This window comes from Podarcis raffonei, chromosome 10, assembly GCF_027172205.1.
Source record: "Podarcis raffonei isolate rPodRaf1 chromosome 10, rPodRaf1.pri, whole genome shotgun sequence".
Lineage (NCBI taxonomy): Eukaryota > Metazoa > Chordata > Lepidosauria > Squamata > Lacertidae > Podarcis > Podarcis raffonei.
The window spans coordinates 59,811,041-59,826,888 of record NC_070611.1 but is presented as its reverse complement, the minus strand read 5'-3'; the positions used below and the strand labels follow the sequence as shown (position 1 = coordinate 59,826,888).

The following is a 15,848-nucleotide window of genomic DNA, read 5'->3' as shown; positions in this document are numbered from 1 at the left end:
CAGGATTGTTGTGTCAGTGACAATACATGGCTTGACTTCAGTGAAGGAGAGAGGGGAGCAGCTGTGAGGAAGAAATACACAATTGCAGTCTGTTCCCCATTGCTTAGTTGTAGTTCATAGAGCCACCTTTGCTCTTCACTGCCCCAGTGTGATGTCTTCCATGCTGGTGAGTTGTGAGAACAGAAATGGCAGGGTGTTGTGGGATGGTCTTAATTTGATTACTAATCTGGAATACAAGGGCATGGTCTTGTGTGTACCTCCTGAGCCAGTATTTTCTTCTTTCTGCTACATGACCGATCATGAACTGCTTATAGACCAAAACCCAGCAGCTAGCGCTCTTGTTGCAATACCATATCCTCTTCCCAAAGGTTGCCTGTTTGATGTGGTTTACTGTAATGTTTGCGATTAGCTCTTTAGTTTTGTCTGCTGTCTAACACTAGAAGCAGCTTCTAAATAAATGCTGGTATAGCTTGCTGTGGGATATGTGCTTCTTGGAGCTTTGGTCAGTGTATGTGTGTATGTGCTGATGTTGTAAAATATTTGATATACTTAGTATCTGACTGTTTGTTCAAGAGTATATTTCCTTCTCTGGTAGCCTGCTGAAGGCTGAGGTTTTGTCTAAAGCAGGGGTCCGCAACTGTCATAGCTGTTATGGTTATAGAGGACCCCTCCTAGTTACAAAACAGATCAACCTTTGGCCTGATCCATCAGGCTTTTCTTATGCTCTTATGCTAAGGGGGATGTTTGACACTGTGGGTGTCACATTGGAGGTCTCAAAGTCTAAACTCTGGTTGCACTTCAGTTTTCCCTTTGTGTTTATGCATTTATTTAATGAAGATTAAGTGCACTATGAAAGTACTGAAAGGCAGAGTGACATGTGTGTTTTTAAGCAATTCAATAAAAGATACTATGCAACTGCAAAAAAAAACACCAAAAAAAAACCTGGGCACAAAATTCAGTGTTCTGAAAAATCACATTTCATTTAAAAAAGAGTCACATTTATAGCCTATGAAACAGAGATGGGGAAACTCTGGTTTACTAGCTGCTGCTGGACACCATTCATCCCTGTCCTTTGGCTGAGCTGCCTGGGACTGATGGGAGTTGTAGTCCAACAATTTCTGGAGGGCTGTAGTTCCCCCATTCCTGCTATAACACTTCTGAGATGGGTAATGCCTTGGGGAGGAGCAAGGTTTTCCAGGGTAATTGACCGGGCTTCAGTGGCCTGTTTGGCTCTTTGCCCTGCACAACTAAGCAAAGCAGCACCATGTTCAAATTTTCATTTGCAAAATTGTTTAACTGAGTGCTTTCCAGTGAAAACAGGGTGGAAGGATGCCTAGGTGCCCTGTGGAAAACCATAACGTCTGTAAAGGTAAATCTCAATTCAAGTAGAAGATTGGCGTCAGAATTGAATGCCAGACTAGGCATTCATACACAGTTTCATTAGACAAGAAATAGTTATGTGACTATTCCTCGGGGAAGAAGCACAGATACACATATGGGGGGTGGGTATGATCAGCTGCTGTCTCCCATGTGAACTCTGTCACTGCCATAGTTGTCTTTAAACTCCTTCCTTCCACTATTCCTTCTGAATAGTGACAGAAGCTTTGCAGAACCCTTTTCTTCCAATCCACCTGCATTGCAAACTTCCATTTGCTTCTGCCTTGGCCCAGGCAAGGATGCAAGCAACAGAAGAGTGAAACAAGGAGAGGGCTCTGTGTAATCCTCTTTTTACTGTTCATGCAGGAACCAAAGGAGTTAAGCTTCTGCATGCATTTAAGCTTATGATAGTGAATCAGTAGGCTGAGCAACAGTAATAACGTCTCTTAATTAAAAACAGCTGCTTTGTTGCTATGTTGTACCTAAATTGGTCTGGCCTGGACTTCCACAAGTTGTGATCTCCCAAGCTGAACAGTGCTCCCAAGCCATGTATATTAGTGCACCAAGAGTTTGATGAACCAAACTCTTTCTGTTGCCTGTGACTACCAAAATGGGCAGTGGGGGTTGGGTAGGGGGTACGGTTGTACATCTGACAGGCTACAATACATGGCTTGTAGGTTGCATTTGGGTTTGGGTCACAGGCAGTGCAGGCCTGGTCAAGTATTTGTTTCCTGATTCTGAAGCATTCACCCTCATACATAGTGCCATGTTGCACTTCGAGCAACCTTTATGTTTGTTACTGTTCATTTTGTTTTCAGCGTATTAATGTTTAACTGACTGTGCTCCATTTTATGTGTGTGGGTTTTATTATTTATTTATTTTTGCCTTTGCCATTCCTTCCCCCTCCCCCTTTTAAAGTCGATTTACGTCCCACACGCCTTGGCATTCAAGAGATCATACGCATCAAAGGTAGTGTCTCCATTCTCATTGACTGGCCACAGTTGCATGCATTCCCATCATTAACCTTCCAGAACTATAGTCTATGTCCCATCTCCCTGCCTTTGTTTGTACTAATGTAATTCCTGACTGTGCATGTATGAAATGGTTAAAAAAAATAAGGGCAACCTGATCAAGGAAATGTCAAATCCTAAAACTTCGTGCTCACTTGAAATGCATGCAGTATGTGCATCAAGGATCAACCAGAGAGAGAAAACCTCTTGATCTTGGTTTGTTGCTTTTTAAAAAGGTTTTAAAGGGTATTTTGCTGGACATATTAGGTACTTACTTATATCTGGTATAAATTGAAATTATTTTACTTTATTATTTATTGCATTTTTATTCTGCTCATCCTCCAAGGAGATCAAGGTGGCTTACAAGATTTCCCCATTTTATCCTCACAACAACCCTGATAGGTAGGGTAAGCTGAGAGGAAGAGATCAGCTGAAGGTCACCCAGTGAGCTGAATGGAGATTTGAGCTTGGATCTCCCCAATTGTAGTCCTCTGCTCTAATCACCATGCCACACAGTAGCCTTGGCCATTATAATTTATTGATATGTTTCTGTACACTCCATATAAGTCACTGTAAAAATATAAGTATACACATAGGTAGAGTGCACAAAACAAGCATCATTTTAATAATAATAATAACAACAACAACTTTTGCAAATACTTGTGTTCATTCCCACCGTTCTCCAAATCATTTGGTTAATTCTGAATTATTGATGAAAGCTGGTTCCAAATTGCAGCCCAAGTAACATATTGTTTTAGGGGGTATCACAATATCACCTCAGTTGCCCCTCTTCCCATTCTAAGCACATTCACATCAGTGGTTGTAATTGGTTTTGTACCTGTTCCATTTCCCTAAGGAACTCTTGAGTTCTATGTGAGTATGACCTAGATATGTCAAACTGACTTCTCAGCAAGCTACAGTTCTCATGATTCTTGGGAGAAACAAGTATCAAGTTTGTTGTGCAGCGATGCCTTCCAACTCTGCTCACAGGTTATATTCTCATGTTACCATTTTGTGTGTCGAAATCTACACATCTATGAAGGCGTGCGCATTGTAATGTGAGAGTTGTCATCCAGGTGTGTTTTCTTCTTTTGGCCTAGTATATGCTTCAACTTCTTGATGCATACATTGGGCCAAATGGGAAAGAAATGTGCAAGCATTCTCATCTTAGGAAATGGAGGTTTTCCTGCTGAAGTGTGGATTTTAACATATAAAAATGTAATATGAGAAGTAGCACTTGATTTGAGGTTGCAGTCATGAATAAGAAAACACTGAAAGAGGCAATTCACGGATTTGCTTTTCTCAGGGCAAACACATCACTTTTACACATTCTGTGGCCAAATACTTACATAAGCTAGCAGTGAAACTGTTAGGTATGGGCTTAGTGGGGATCCAAAGTGATCTTCCTGTGATTTAGCATCTTTTTAGCACTAATAAACTCTGGTAATGCTAATGACTTCCAATCTCTAATCTGACCAGGATTTCAGCCACCCAAATCTTGTTGACTTGATTTTTTAAAATGGCATGAAGGTAATAGGGGATGCTGGGATATTTGCGTCAATGGAGGGCTTCTCTGAATTGTCAAGGGAGGATGATATGTTAGGAAAACACATGCTCCACACATCTTGTTACAACATAGATGTGAATTTTCAGCCCCAAAGCAACTCTGTAAGGTGCATGTTTATCTTGAAACTAGTTGTGTATATTAATGATTTTGACAAGATGTTTAAAAGACACTGGAGCATGTGTCCATAAAACTGGAAGACATAGGCAGCTTATAACCCCATAGAGCTAGTTCACACCACAAATTTATAGTTAAGTTGTATGATCAGCAGGCCCATGTGACACAACTGCTACTTGACCATTTAAGACTGCTGTTAGGGTGCTCTCACAGTTGTATGCTTGCCTAGAATGTTTTTATGTTAGCTGGAAGGATATTTGCATAGCTTTCCTCATCGCATTCTAGTTTTGTATGTGCTAAGAATTGACTTTTTAATATGGAATTCATATCGCCATTATTCCCAATTGCAGGTTGAAGTGATTACATAGGCCTTTAGTGCATTACATAGGCCTTTAGATCATGAGTTTCCTTTATTGTTGCATTGAAAATGCAGGTTGAGTGGTTCCATGCCCTGCTGATTAAGTGATTGGGAGGAGTTGCAAATATGGTAGAAGTTGCAGCCTGGACTCATGGGAGCACAAGGAAATAGGCAGCATACCATGTGCTATAATATACAACGAACTCTTAGCCTACTTCGTAAGATGATTTGGTCATGGGTTTATTTTTTTTACTTTGCCTAGGTCAAAAAGTAATACAATAGGCTCCCTTCTTTGTAAGAAAGTTGATGAAATCAGGGACACCTCCTATCTTTAGGGCAAGCCACAAGGAGAATTGAAGAGGATGCAGCTGTAACTGGAAGCTCTCTGTTAAATCACTGCTTTGCACCTGATTCATGCCTTTCTTTCACACCTTACTTCTGCACCAAGGCCCACGCACTGCACTGTTAGCACTCAAATTGACAGTTTGCCCACTGAGAAGAAAGCCCAGCAAGTAGCACCTTCTGTTCCTACTTATTGAGGCTGACAGTTTTGTTGTAAGGGACTGAAATGCATTCCTCTCTTTATTGCTGCAGAAAGCATACACGGAGGATGAGCTCAACGCCAAACTGACCAGGCGGGTGCAGAAAGCTGCTCGCCGTCAAGCCAAGCAGGAGGAGCTGAAGAGGTTACACAGGGCTCAGGTAAAGCCATAATTTTCATCCATAATTTCCAGGAAGAAAAAATCATGAGCCTTTAAGAAGATAACCTTCTTTGTGCACATCTTTGCAGTGTGCATCAGAAAACTGCATGTCTCAAGGAAGGTCACATTACATTGACCTGTCTGGTGGTATTATCCTGATGTTTTCCCATAATTTAACTGCACTTCCTACATGTAAGGTTTGACAATGGTACATATTACTCTCTTGTTGCTGCCTGAAGTGCTGCTTTTGTAAGACACCTGTATGAGCAGCTGCAAGCAATATACTTATGTACACTTCTGCCTTGTACGGATCCAAAACAGTAACTGGAGAATGTGTGACTTACCAATATCCTGAAGACACTTCACACAGCAGCACAAACAAAAAGGCATATCCCGGCCCTGAGGAGCTTTCAGTCTAGATTTTGACCAAATGGAGACAAAGGAGAGGAAGGTGGACCCTGGGGCAAGAGGAAGAATATACACAAATTCATACTACTCAAATATAGTAGGGGGTTATGGTTAAGAGATGTTGTGGAAGAAAGATTCCAAAATTATTTGAAGGTATTTTTGGGAAAGGTGTGTGAGTACTTCCCACGTATCTAGGGCTTGTCCACACTTTGCTTGTCCCATGCCTAGAAAGCATGAGTCTGAGAAGTTTTCTGTTTGCCCCGCTGCTTGCCGCATGAAAACCTACTCTTTGGCACTGAATCGGAGCAAAGTCAATCCATGGGAAACCTGATTGACGTTTGCTCTGATTCAGTGCTAAAGAGTAGATTTCCCTGTGGGAAAGCAAATGTGTAGACGAGCCCCTGGTCCCCATAGTGTCCACACACTGGATACTTCACCCACCATTTTTAAGGACACATGGAAAGCATGTTGCCAAACCAGGTACTTGGGGGGGGGGGAATTCCCAGATGGGCCACTGTTTGGAAAACATCAGTGCTCTCTTTTCCCCCAGGAGTTGATCGTCAGTTACAAAACCTTAAGGCCCCTCTGGTTTTTGCTTCTGGAACAGCTCTTAGGTGGCGCTGGTCTGCTTTGGAAGCACTGGAGATTCTTGAAATTAGTATCCTGCCATTTGAACACAGGAGAATGAGGACCTATGTGTCTGTTTTCCCTCTTTTCCCATAGATTATCCAACGACAGCTGGAGCAAGTAGAAGAGAAGCAAAGGCAGCTGGAGGAGAGGGGAGTCGCTGTTGAGAAGGCTCTTAGGGGAGAAGCAGGTACCTTCCAGTCTTCCATCTTGTGTTTTTCTTTTTTTATTACATTTTTATGCAAAGATTCATAACAACCTGTGTGCTAGCTATACAGACTGGTCCCTTCCTAAGCTGCAAGTTCTTTTATTAAATTATCTTTTTAAACAAATGAATTAAAATTCATCATTTCCCTTCTCTATCAGATCTTGGGCTTCTCTGCCTGTGAAGCTACCTAAATGGCAAGATCCCTTAGCTGGGTTTCATTTGCTCTGAAAATACGTCTCACTTCTTCAGGACAAAGTTTTGTCCAATTATTAGTTGCATTTTGCAAAAAGGTGGTAATGCATATAGGTTACCCATCTGCTAGCTTTCCTTTAGGAAATAAAACTTGGTTGTGGCAAGGAAGCCTCCACTTTGCCCAGCAAAATGAAAAAGAGAAGAGAATAATTGATATAAGTTTGTGTTTTTTAATTCACTGTGCCTTGAAACAGCATTAGCACCCTCATAAGGGACCATCACAGAACAGCCCCAGCAAGTACCACATGCTCTCTGCAAAATCATGCACAGCTTCAAGGCGTGTGGAACAGAAGTTCAATACAACATGTGAAACAGTTGTCATCGTCATCTGCTGTTAATGGAATGAACCTCTACACTTGATGGCCTGGTCTAATGAATGGTACTTGGAATTAACATAGATGAAAGACATTAAGAGCAGAACTAGATGTTACTGCACACACAGGATTGCTACTGAAAACCCAAAACTCTGCATGTAGTCTTCTGCCCACACACCCTTCTTAATGCCCAGTGAAATTTGCTATGCAACGTGATGTTGTCACTCTTGACTTTCCCTGCCTCCCTCCATCTTCATTGGGTGCCGAGGTGAGAGAATTCACTGCAAGATATTGCATGGTGAGTTTCACTAGACCTTACGAGGGAGGATGAAGTATTAATGAGAATACTGTTTTACCTGTAGCCCTGTGTCTGCCATAATGTCTAGTTTATCCATGGGAGAGAACATAGTTAGATGATGATTTCCTCACTTGACATATTCTACCACTCCTTCCTTGAGAAACGAGTAGAGGCAAACACACAAAGACCCAGGTTATTTCACATGATCCATTTACCAGAGGTGTAAGAGGCAACCTGCTTGGTGAAAATGAATTTAACTTAATTTTGAGATATGTAAAGACGAGTAACCTTTTGTTATACTGGCCTTAAGTTTGGGAGGGAAATGTAACTAAATTGACTTTCCTCAAAACAGCCTGGAAGAATTGTTTTTCTGCTTTGTTTGAAGCTTGGATTGACACACTGAAATTTCCAATAGGAATGCGGTAGGATTATCAGTGACTGGACAATCAGTGCACTAAGAACAGATACTACCTGAACATTACACTTAATTATTACAATGTATTTCTTTTTATTGGGCAGGGGTACCTTTACCTTTTTATTTCTTTTTATTACGATGTATATCCTGCCCTGTTCTGAAATCTCCTGGTAAATAACAGCCTATTTGAGACAGATTTAACAATATCAAAGGCAACACAGGATGAATTAAATTTTAATCCCTTGTTTGCTGTCCTTGACCACCAAATGCCACCCCAGTTACAGGAGACTTTCCCTACCTGTGTTAGATACCCAGGTTTTGGCAAATCTTAAAAGATTAGGAATTCCATAATTGTGGATTAGCCCTCGGGAAGTCTCATGTCCTTATAGTTGAAAATTACTTTGCAGAGAGTGGCCTACAGTGATCTTGGCAGCTGCAAGGGAGCCCCAGGGAGGGAACTCTGTGGGACTCAATCTCTTTAAGATTGAAACCAGCAACATCTAGTGCACCACAATCACAAACTGAGCATCATACCTTCTCCTTGTTTTCAAAGGCAGTCTTCCCTAAAGCTACATATAGATATTAATATTTTTGAGTTAATGAGTACATTTTGATAGTGCCATCACCACTAGCTGCCCAAACTTACGGTACTTATTTTATCCTGCAGTTGACTCTGGTTTAAAATGCTTTTTTCAGGCTTTCAGAGTCATTCTTGTTGCATCAGAGAGAATTTGATTGCCTCCAACTTGAAAGGGAGAGAATCTATAGAGAATATGTTTTGGTAGGACTGCAGAGTGCAGCTTTTTGCTAGTGGTAAATCACAGCATCAGCTGGGGCCAAATCATGTACTCAGTCGAACTTAATCCCTGGAATACTTTTACAACTATTTAAATATTGTTGTTTAAATTGTTTCATAAAATGAATGCAGGTATATAGTTTTAAAAGAATAGAAAGAATTATGCACCTCTACATTCAACAGTCTACAGCCATCTCAAACTCTTTTTTTGTCACCTGACATTCATTTCCTTGTCCCCCGGCATCCTTATAGGTGGTGTCATCAGAATTTGAGGAGCTTTGCAAACAACTGAGGGCTTTACTTGCCACACTTCATGGGCAGTGGTGGTGCTTTGGCAAGCAGACAATTATTAGAGATGGCTTTAGATATCTAAAATGTGATGGGGAAGTGGAGAGGGAGAGACAAATGAAAAGGTTGGCTTATTTTGGGGGCTCACAGGTGTGCCTATGAGTATTAATAATTGCCTTTTGAATTCAGGATTTATAGCTGAAAGATGTCCATATTCAGTAATCCCATGAAAAATGGACTGTTAATGGGATAATGTTTCATGAGATGAGAGAATTTTTAATTTTTTAGATTTTCATGTGCCTTAAAACCTCTTTTTCCTTACACACCTTCAATATCAGCAGTAACTTATTTCTGTATACTGTCCAAACAACCTTGACTGCCTTATGCAGTGTATATAGTATTGGCCAAACTGATATGCCTTGCAGACTACAATTACAAAGCCTTATTCTCTTAATGGCTAGTAACAGGTTTGCTGGAAAAGGAGCTTCTGCTTTGGTAATGCAGATGGGAAGAGAACACCTTCCCCAAACTACCCATTCTTTATTGTTAAAACAGCTTCCTTGTGTATGAGTTAATTAGAATTTTGTGTCCATTTCACGCAAGACTTATTCTACATTGATACTGCTTCTATTGTTAGGAGCATTGCATGCACACTTTAACATGGGACAAATACACAAAAGCTCTCCTACTATGTGCACTTGTGGTGAAACAGACATGGTATGTGCTTATCATGTTGTAATAAACACACAGCATACATGCCCTTGCCGTATGTAGACATTGTGTTTACATAGGAAGTGATTTTCTGCCTGGAGCACTTTTGTACACTTTCTATGCTACTTTATATATTGAAAACTGAAGTTCATCTTATTGTGTGATGTGTCAAGGGAACATACTTTGTGCATTCCATAAACAGCCCAATGCACTTTGGTATTCCAGGCAGAAAATCCAAGTACAGTCGTACCTTGGAAGTCGAATGGAATCTGTTCCAGAAGTCTGTACAACTTCCAAAACATTTGGAAACCAACTTGCAGCTGCTGATTGGCTGCAGGAAGCTCCTGCAGCCAATCAGAAGCTGTGGAAGCCCCATCAGACGTTTGGATTCCAAAAGAACGTTTGCAAACCGGAACAATCACTTCTGAGTTTGCGGCATTCGGGAGCCAAAACGTCTGAGTTCCAGGGCATTCAGGATCCAAGGTACGACTGTGGTGCCCTTTACTACTTGGTAGTAATAATAATTAATTATAGTTCGGTGGCCTTTAATGGTGTTCCCCAAAATATCTGGCACCTGAGGCCAACTGTCTCAGCTTGCATAACAGAAGGTCCAAACCTATCTTGACCCAAGTGAAATTTTTGAGCATTGGACCAACTCTGACACCAATTTTCTTGAGTCTGTCATGTTGCTTCCTTCTTAGGGGTTGAAACTAAAGTAACAATTGACATTTTATTTCTGATTAGAAATAAATTAATTTGAAAAGTGTCATCCTGGAAACACAAGGAAACCCTTTATGATGAGCAGTTCAGAGGATTTAAGTCTTCCATACATATTTTTGTTCTCTTGAGTTAAGTGACCCTAAAGTCTGTTGCATACATCATTATGCTTTAAGAAGGCTCTTCATAGTTTACCAGAATGTATAAAGATTTCCAAATGTTATATACTCCCAGCAGACATTGACATGATTATTAGGCATACTGGATGCCCTATTTAAACTGGAGGGGTTTTCGTTTGGGTCAGAATGGAGACTCTTTGTAGAACATAGTTATTTTAGGGGAAGAACCCTTACATTCTGCAGAAGGGGCATGGCAACTGCTTAGTTTTTCTTAGCTATATGGTGTTGAGTTCCTTGCCCAAATCCACACACCCCCGGCCCATGTGGCCATTTCATGTTTCCTACTTCTCACAACACATCCTATAAAACAGTATCTGCCATTTATGGAAAGTGATTGCAGGAATGTAGATGTGTGAGAAAAGTTACCAAAGAATTGCCTATGCCCTTAGCCTTCCCAAGGCCAATCTTACATGCAAGATCCCAGATTCCATTGGGCTTGTTTATGGATTTACCCCGTAGGTGAAAAAACTTACCAAAAAGAAGCTGCAAGAGTGAAGACCCTAGTACATTTCTGGTTGCTTAGCCAACACAAAACGATGTAGCTGAATAAAAAGGATGAAATGAGAAGACCCAGCCCAACTCCTTTCCCTGCTTTCTTGAATGGAGATGTATCTTTCCCCAAATTCCCTCCCTACTGGAGAATGTTTGTGGGTCCTTCCTTAATGTCCCCCAAAATAACAGTGCAGTGTCTCATCTTGAAACAAACCAGTATAGGTGACAAATCCTCATACAGAATCCAGCCTGCTCTCCTTCTCTGCCTGGAAATCCATGCCTGCCTGTCCTCCCTGCCTATTTACCAGGGAATACTTTATCCTCCCCCTGTCTTTACAGTATATACCGTATATATGTATGTGTATATATTTATTATAGAGTTGCATGATTTCTTGTTTCTTCTGTTTCTGTCTCTCTCTTTCCCTGTCTTGCTTCTCTTATGTATGCAATTTCTCTTACAGAGTGCTTTGAATCCTGGGCAGGGAGTGGGGAGGGCTAGCAGGGGTGGGTACTTGAACCAATAACTCTCTCTCTTCACCGATTCCTTGTTGTAGACTATTGGGGAGAGTCTTATTACAGTGACCTCATCGACTTGCACCTGGGTGGTATGTATGGCAGAACCTCTTTGCTGGCACTAACCCTGCTGACACCTGCTCCCGCCACCCTCTCCCTCCACCTACTTCTTTCCATCCCTGGCTCCTCACAAGCAATGAGAAGAAACCAGTCTTGCACCTAATTGATTGGCTAGGGCACAACCCCTTTTCCAGCTCGGAGGAGAACTAGCAGTCCTTAATGAGCAGTGTTTTGGAAACGTAGAATCTCACAACTGCAGAGTTGGCAGGAATCCTGCTCACAGCCTTCCCAGGGTGGGCTCGCACCACCAGCTGTCTAGTTAACAGTCAGGTGCACAATTGGGCAATGTCACATGAAGTCTAGGCTTTTTGCAAAACACCCCAGTGACAGGGGGCGGTGGGAATGGTTTCCATTGTGGTTTCCTGTAGGAAAACAACCAGGAATGAAAGTGGAAGAGATGTGCAGAAGTGCAGAGAATTTATTTCTCATCACTTTTTGAATATTAAACCCCTTCTCAAGGGTTGATTTTTTTACTCTTTTTTCCACCAGGATAAACCTCTGCACCAACTTAAAATAACCTTTCCTGAGAAAGAATTTTAATACTCAAAATTTGTTCGGCAACAAATTGTCTTTTGTACGCATTTTGAATTTTTTCCTTTTTTATTCTGGGATTCACTGGAGGCCTGATCCAAAGTGTCACGTGCTGAGTTCTGTGCATGCACAGGGGACTCTCTTCTAAGCTGGGTGCCTTCTTTTTCCTCCAACACAATAATACTGGAGAAACCATTTCTGAAACATGGAGGTAAAAAACCCTGAGTCATCTCCTCCTCCTCTCTCCGTTGGTGACACTTAAGAATTTTAGTCCATGAAAGGTTATGCCATAAAAATGTGTTGGTATTTAAGGTGGCGCAAGACTATGTTTTTGCCGCAGTGTACTAATTTGACTATCCTTCTGGCATTTAAAAATGTGTAGTGCCACATTATTGCAGTCTTGTGGCAGCCAATGCAATGGAGGGGGACAAGGAAGTGCAATATTATATGTTGCATGTTTTTAATTTCTAAGCATTACAGGGCATCCAGGAAGAGGAGAAAGAGAGACGTGGGATTGCTGCTCTTGCCAGTGGTCAGTGTTTGCTGTGAAAAGTAGTTGTAGCTTGAATGTAGTTTCAGGTGGTGGTGCTGTAATGAAAAACAGAGGGACCTCTGGGGTACATGTACAAGACTTTAGCTAAAGGAGCTCTCTGGATCATGGCCTCTTTTCAAACTTCATCATTTAACCTGGGGTAGCTAACCTTTGAGATGTTGTTGAACTACAGCTCTCATTAGCCCTGACTGTTGGCCGTGCTGTTTGGGACTGATTGAGGGCCATAGGTTAGCCACCTCCAGTTTAGACCCTAAACTTAGTTGTGCTATGCATTTTGTTGATAAGTAAATCCAAACTATTGATTAGATTTTCTTCCCAAAGATAATCTAGCACTTACTTATTTTATTCTCCCTCAAGGATTGTTCCCAACCCTCAAATCAGTGACAGCTGCCCCCTCAACACACTTTGTTACACTTTATAAGGACTATATTTTCTTTTGTACAGATTATCACACTTAATCCGCACTGCCAAATTACAATTTGAGTGCTAGAGTTCCTACAACTGGATGGGTGGCCAGGAGAGTACACAAATGTTGCACATGCCCTGTCATTTCTGAAATTAAAAAAGAGTTTGAACAAGCCCTCAGATGGTATTCACAGGCTCTTTCTCTTTCCTTGTGTAAAGTTCATCCTTAAAGATCACCCCAACATGATATAGTTCCTATTCTTTTATCTTTTTTGTCTTTCTTCCCCCCACCCTCATGTATAGTGACTTTTTTATGAATAACACCCCCCACTCTGCAGTAATATCACAACTTTAGCACAGGCCAGCACAAATTGTGTCCCATCAAGCTCACTGGTCATGTACTATGACATTGCAGGTACTTGATAGCCTTCCTGTTTTTGCAATCTGGGGCAAAACAAAACATCAGATGTTGCTTGAAACCCTGGTGGGCTACATTTGACATGGTGGGTTACCAGTCATGCAGGACTGATTCAACACATCTTTGGTACTACAGCTGTTTTCCAAGGTGTCTTAAATTCTGGTCCTTCCTCCTTGGGAGTTGGTGACAGAAGGATGTATTGCCAAGTCTCCTTAAGGTGACTTTTGTATATCACTAATGTTTTTGAGGGGACGCGGGTGGCGCTGTGGGTAAAACCTCAGTGCCTAGGACTTGCCGATCGGATGGTCGGCGGTTCGAATCCCCGCAGCAGGGTGAGCCCCCGTCGTTCGGTCCCAGCTCCTACCCACCTAGCAGTTCGAAAGCAACCTTAAGTGCAAGTAGATAAATAGGTACCGCTTTATAGCGGGAACGTAAACGGCGTTTCCGTGTGCTGCGCTGGTGCAGGCTCGCCAGAGCAGCTTCGTCACGCTGGCCACGTGACCCGGAAGTGTCTTCGGACAGCGCTGGCCCCCGGCCTCTTAAGCGAGATGGGCGCGCAACCCCAGAGTCGGTCACGACTGGCCCGTACGGGCAGGGGTACCTTTACCTTAATGTTTTTGAACTATTGCTGCGTCACTTCCATAAAAATCAAGCAAGCTACCCGTGTTCTTCAGACTGGCAGTTTGCAGGTTAAGGAGATCAGCAGTGTTTTGTGGTTTCAACCCTCATAGTTTAGAAATAGGTAAGTGGTAGCCCAGGAAGTTATAGGCCCCCAGGAATTTCCCAACCTGGCCCTATCATAGTCCCAAATCTCAAAGGGTCCCCCTTTCATTATTTTGCACCTTTCCTCCATGCAAAGGAGACATAGACCCTTTCTTCCCCATTGTGAGCAGCAAAATGCTCTGCCAGTTTTCTCCCTCCATACTTCAGCAGCCAAATACAGAGGTCAGTTTGGAGAGTTAAGTGCCTGAGGTCCTCGGCCACCAAACTATTTCTTGTTTTAACATGTTGTGGGAGATAACAGAAAGATTCAGGTCCTTTCTCCATGCCTCCACTCACCTGGAGTCAATCAGTGGGTGGAGCAAATGCTGTTGGCTCTCCAGCCCTGGCTCAAAGCAAAATGACACATCCCTGCTAGAAAGAGTTGCTGGCTCCTCTCTGGAGACCAGTGCTCTGCCTATGTGGGGTTTCTTTCCAAGTGTGCCGCTAGGGGGCATTGTGTGCCCACAGACAGAGCTGTAAAAGGGTTAATGCAAAGTTACACCTAACAGGTCCTGCTCCTAGCTGATGCAGCTCCCACACTTCCTTCTCCTCCCCCCCTTCCCTTCCTAATTCCCTCTTGAAGGCAGCAGTCTTGTCATTTTTGCTAACAGTGGCTTTAAAAAGTAGTCATTGGAGTCATTTAAAGGGACACTGTCGTTTTTCACGTTAACTAACCTCACTTTCTGTCATAAAGAACTAGCATAAGTAAATTAATAAATCTCATTTGCTTCTCACGATTATATCCTTTTGTTCCCTACATTTCCTGTTTGGATAAATGTGCGCAATATTAGCCATGGTTACTTCTTCCCTACACTTTTGGGGTTTTAAAGGCATTTTTTTTTTCTAGTTTCAACTCCAGCCCAGATAGCGGTAATAATTCACAATTCCAAATGGAAGATCATTATTATTTTAATCTGTCTTGATTTCTTTCTTTCTTTTTTAATCCCCAGCAGAAAACTTCACTACTTGGCAGTATCCCTTTAAATAAAATGCAGTGTTGTGTGCAGAAAAAGACACACGTGGCTTTGTAGTGTTAGTTCTTTTTATACTCCTCTGTGACTGGTGTTTGTTCAGTACTTCCTCACAGGGCTGCCAGAGTGCTCAAGAGTCACTGTAGCATAGGGGCTAAGAGGCTGAACTGTGAGCTAGGGAATCCCTGGTTCAAACCTCACCTCTGCTGTTCTCACTGAGCCACCTTGGGGAAGTATGGGCTTAATAATGGCTGCCTTAAATGGTTGCATATAATACGTTTCTATGCCTGTTGTAATAGATATAATAGGATGATTGGTTTGAATAGCCAAGGCACTTCACAAAGCACCGTATAAATGCTAAAATTTATATATACTTCTAAAGGCGCTGACAGAAAGTCCTCTCCTTCCTCTTGCCAGTAAATGTAACCAATGGGTCTCAACCTGAATTGACTTCTGCATTCACAATGGGTTCTGCTCAAGATAAAGGAGGAAACATGTTCCAACCACGTTCTTGCTATTCCCTGGGCATATGTTCCTTTGTGAACTGGCTACTAAATGCTCTTGCTTTGATACGAGAGAGATTCAGTGTGCAGATGTATTCTTACGACCCCTACAGAAACAGTTGCTGTATATGGCAGAGATATATGCCACACCCGTGAATGCCTGCGCATGTTCTTGTATGGCATATGCATGGCCTAAGAAATGCTCAGCAGTCATGGCTCAATCACCTGGTGAGTACAGGA

At 42.1% G+C, this 15,848-nt stretch overlaps 1 protein-coding gene across 13 annotated transcripts in view; it reads left to right on the top strand.

The window, feature by feature from the left end:
* The window catches only part of MICAL3 (microtubule associated monooxygenase, calponin and LIM domain containing 3), a 187,220-nt gene that overhangs the window by 157,582 nt on the left and 13,790 nt on the right, over window positions 1-15,848 (top strand). For 10 of the 13 annotated variants that reach the window (XM_053405214.1, XM_053405212.1, XM_053405208.1 and 7 more), the window contains 4 exons: window positions 2,296-2,346; window positions 5,021-5,128; window positions 6,259-6,352; window positions 11,387-11,437. In XM_053405214.1, the coding sequence (XP_053261189.1) occupies window positions 2,296-2,346; window positions 5,021-5,128; window positions 6,259-6,352; window positions 11,387-11,437 (304 nt within the window). The remainder of the gene's footprint in view (window positions 1-2,295; window positions 2,347-5,020; window positions 5,129-6,258; window positions 6,353-11,386; window positions 11,438-15,848) is intronic. The other 3 variants (XM_053405213.1, XM_053405215.1, XM_053405221.1) reach the window with 1 other exon arrangement.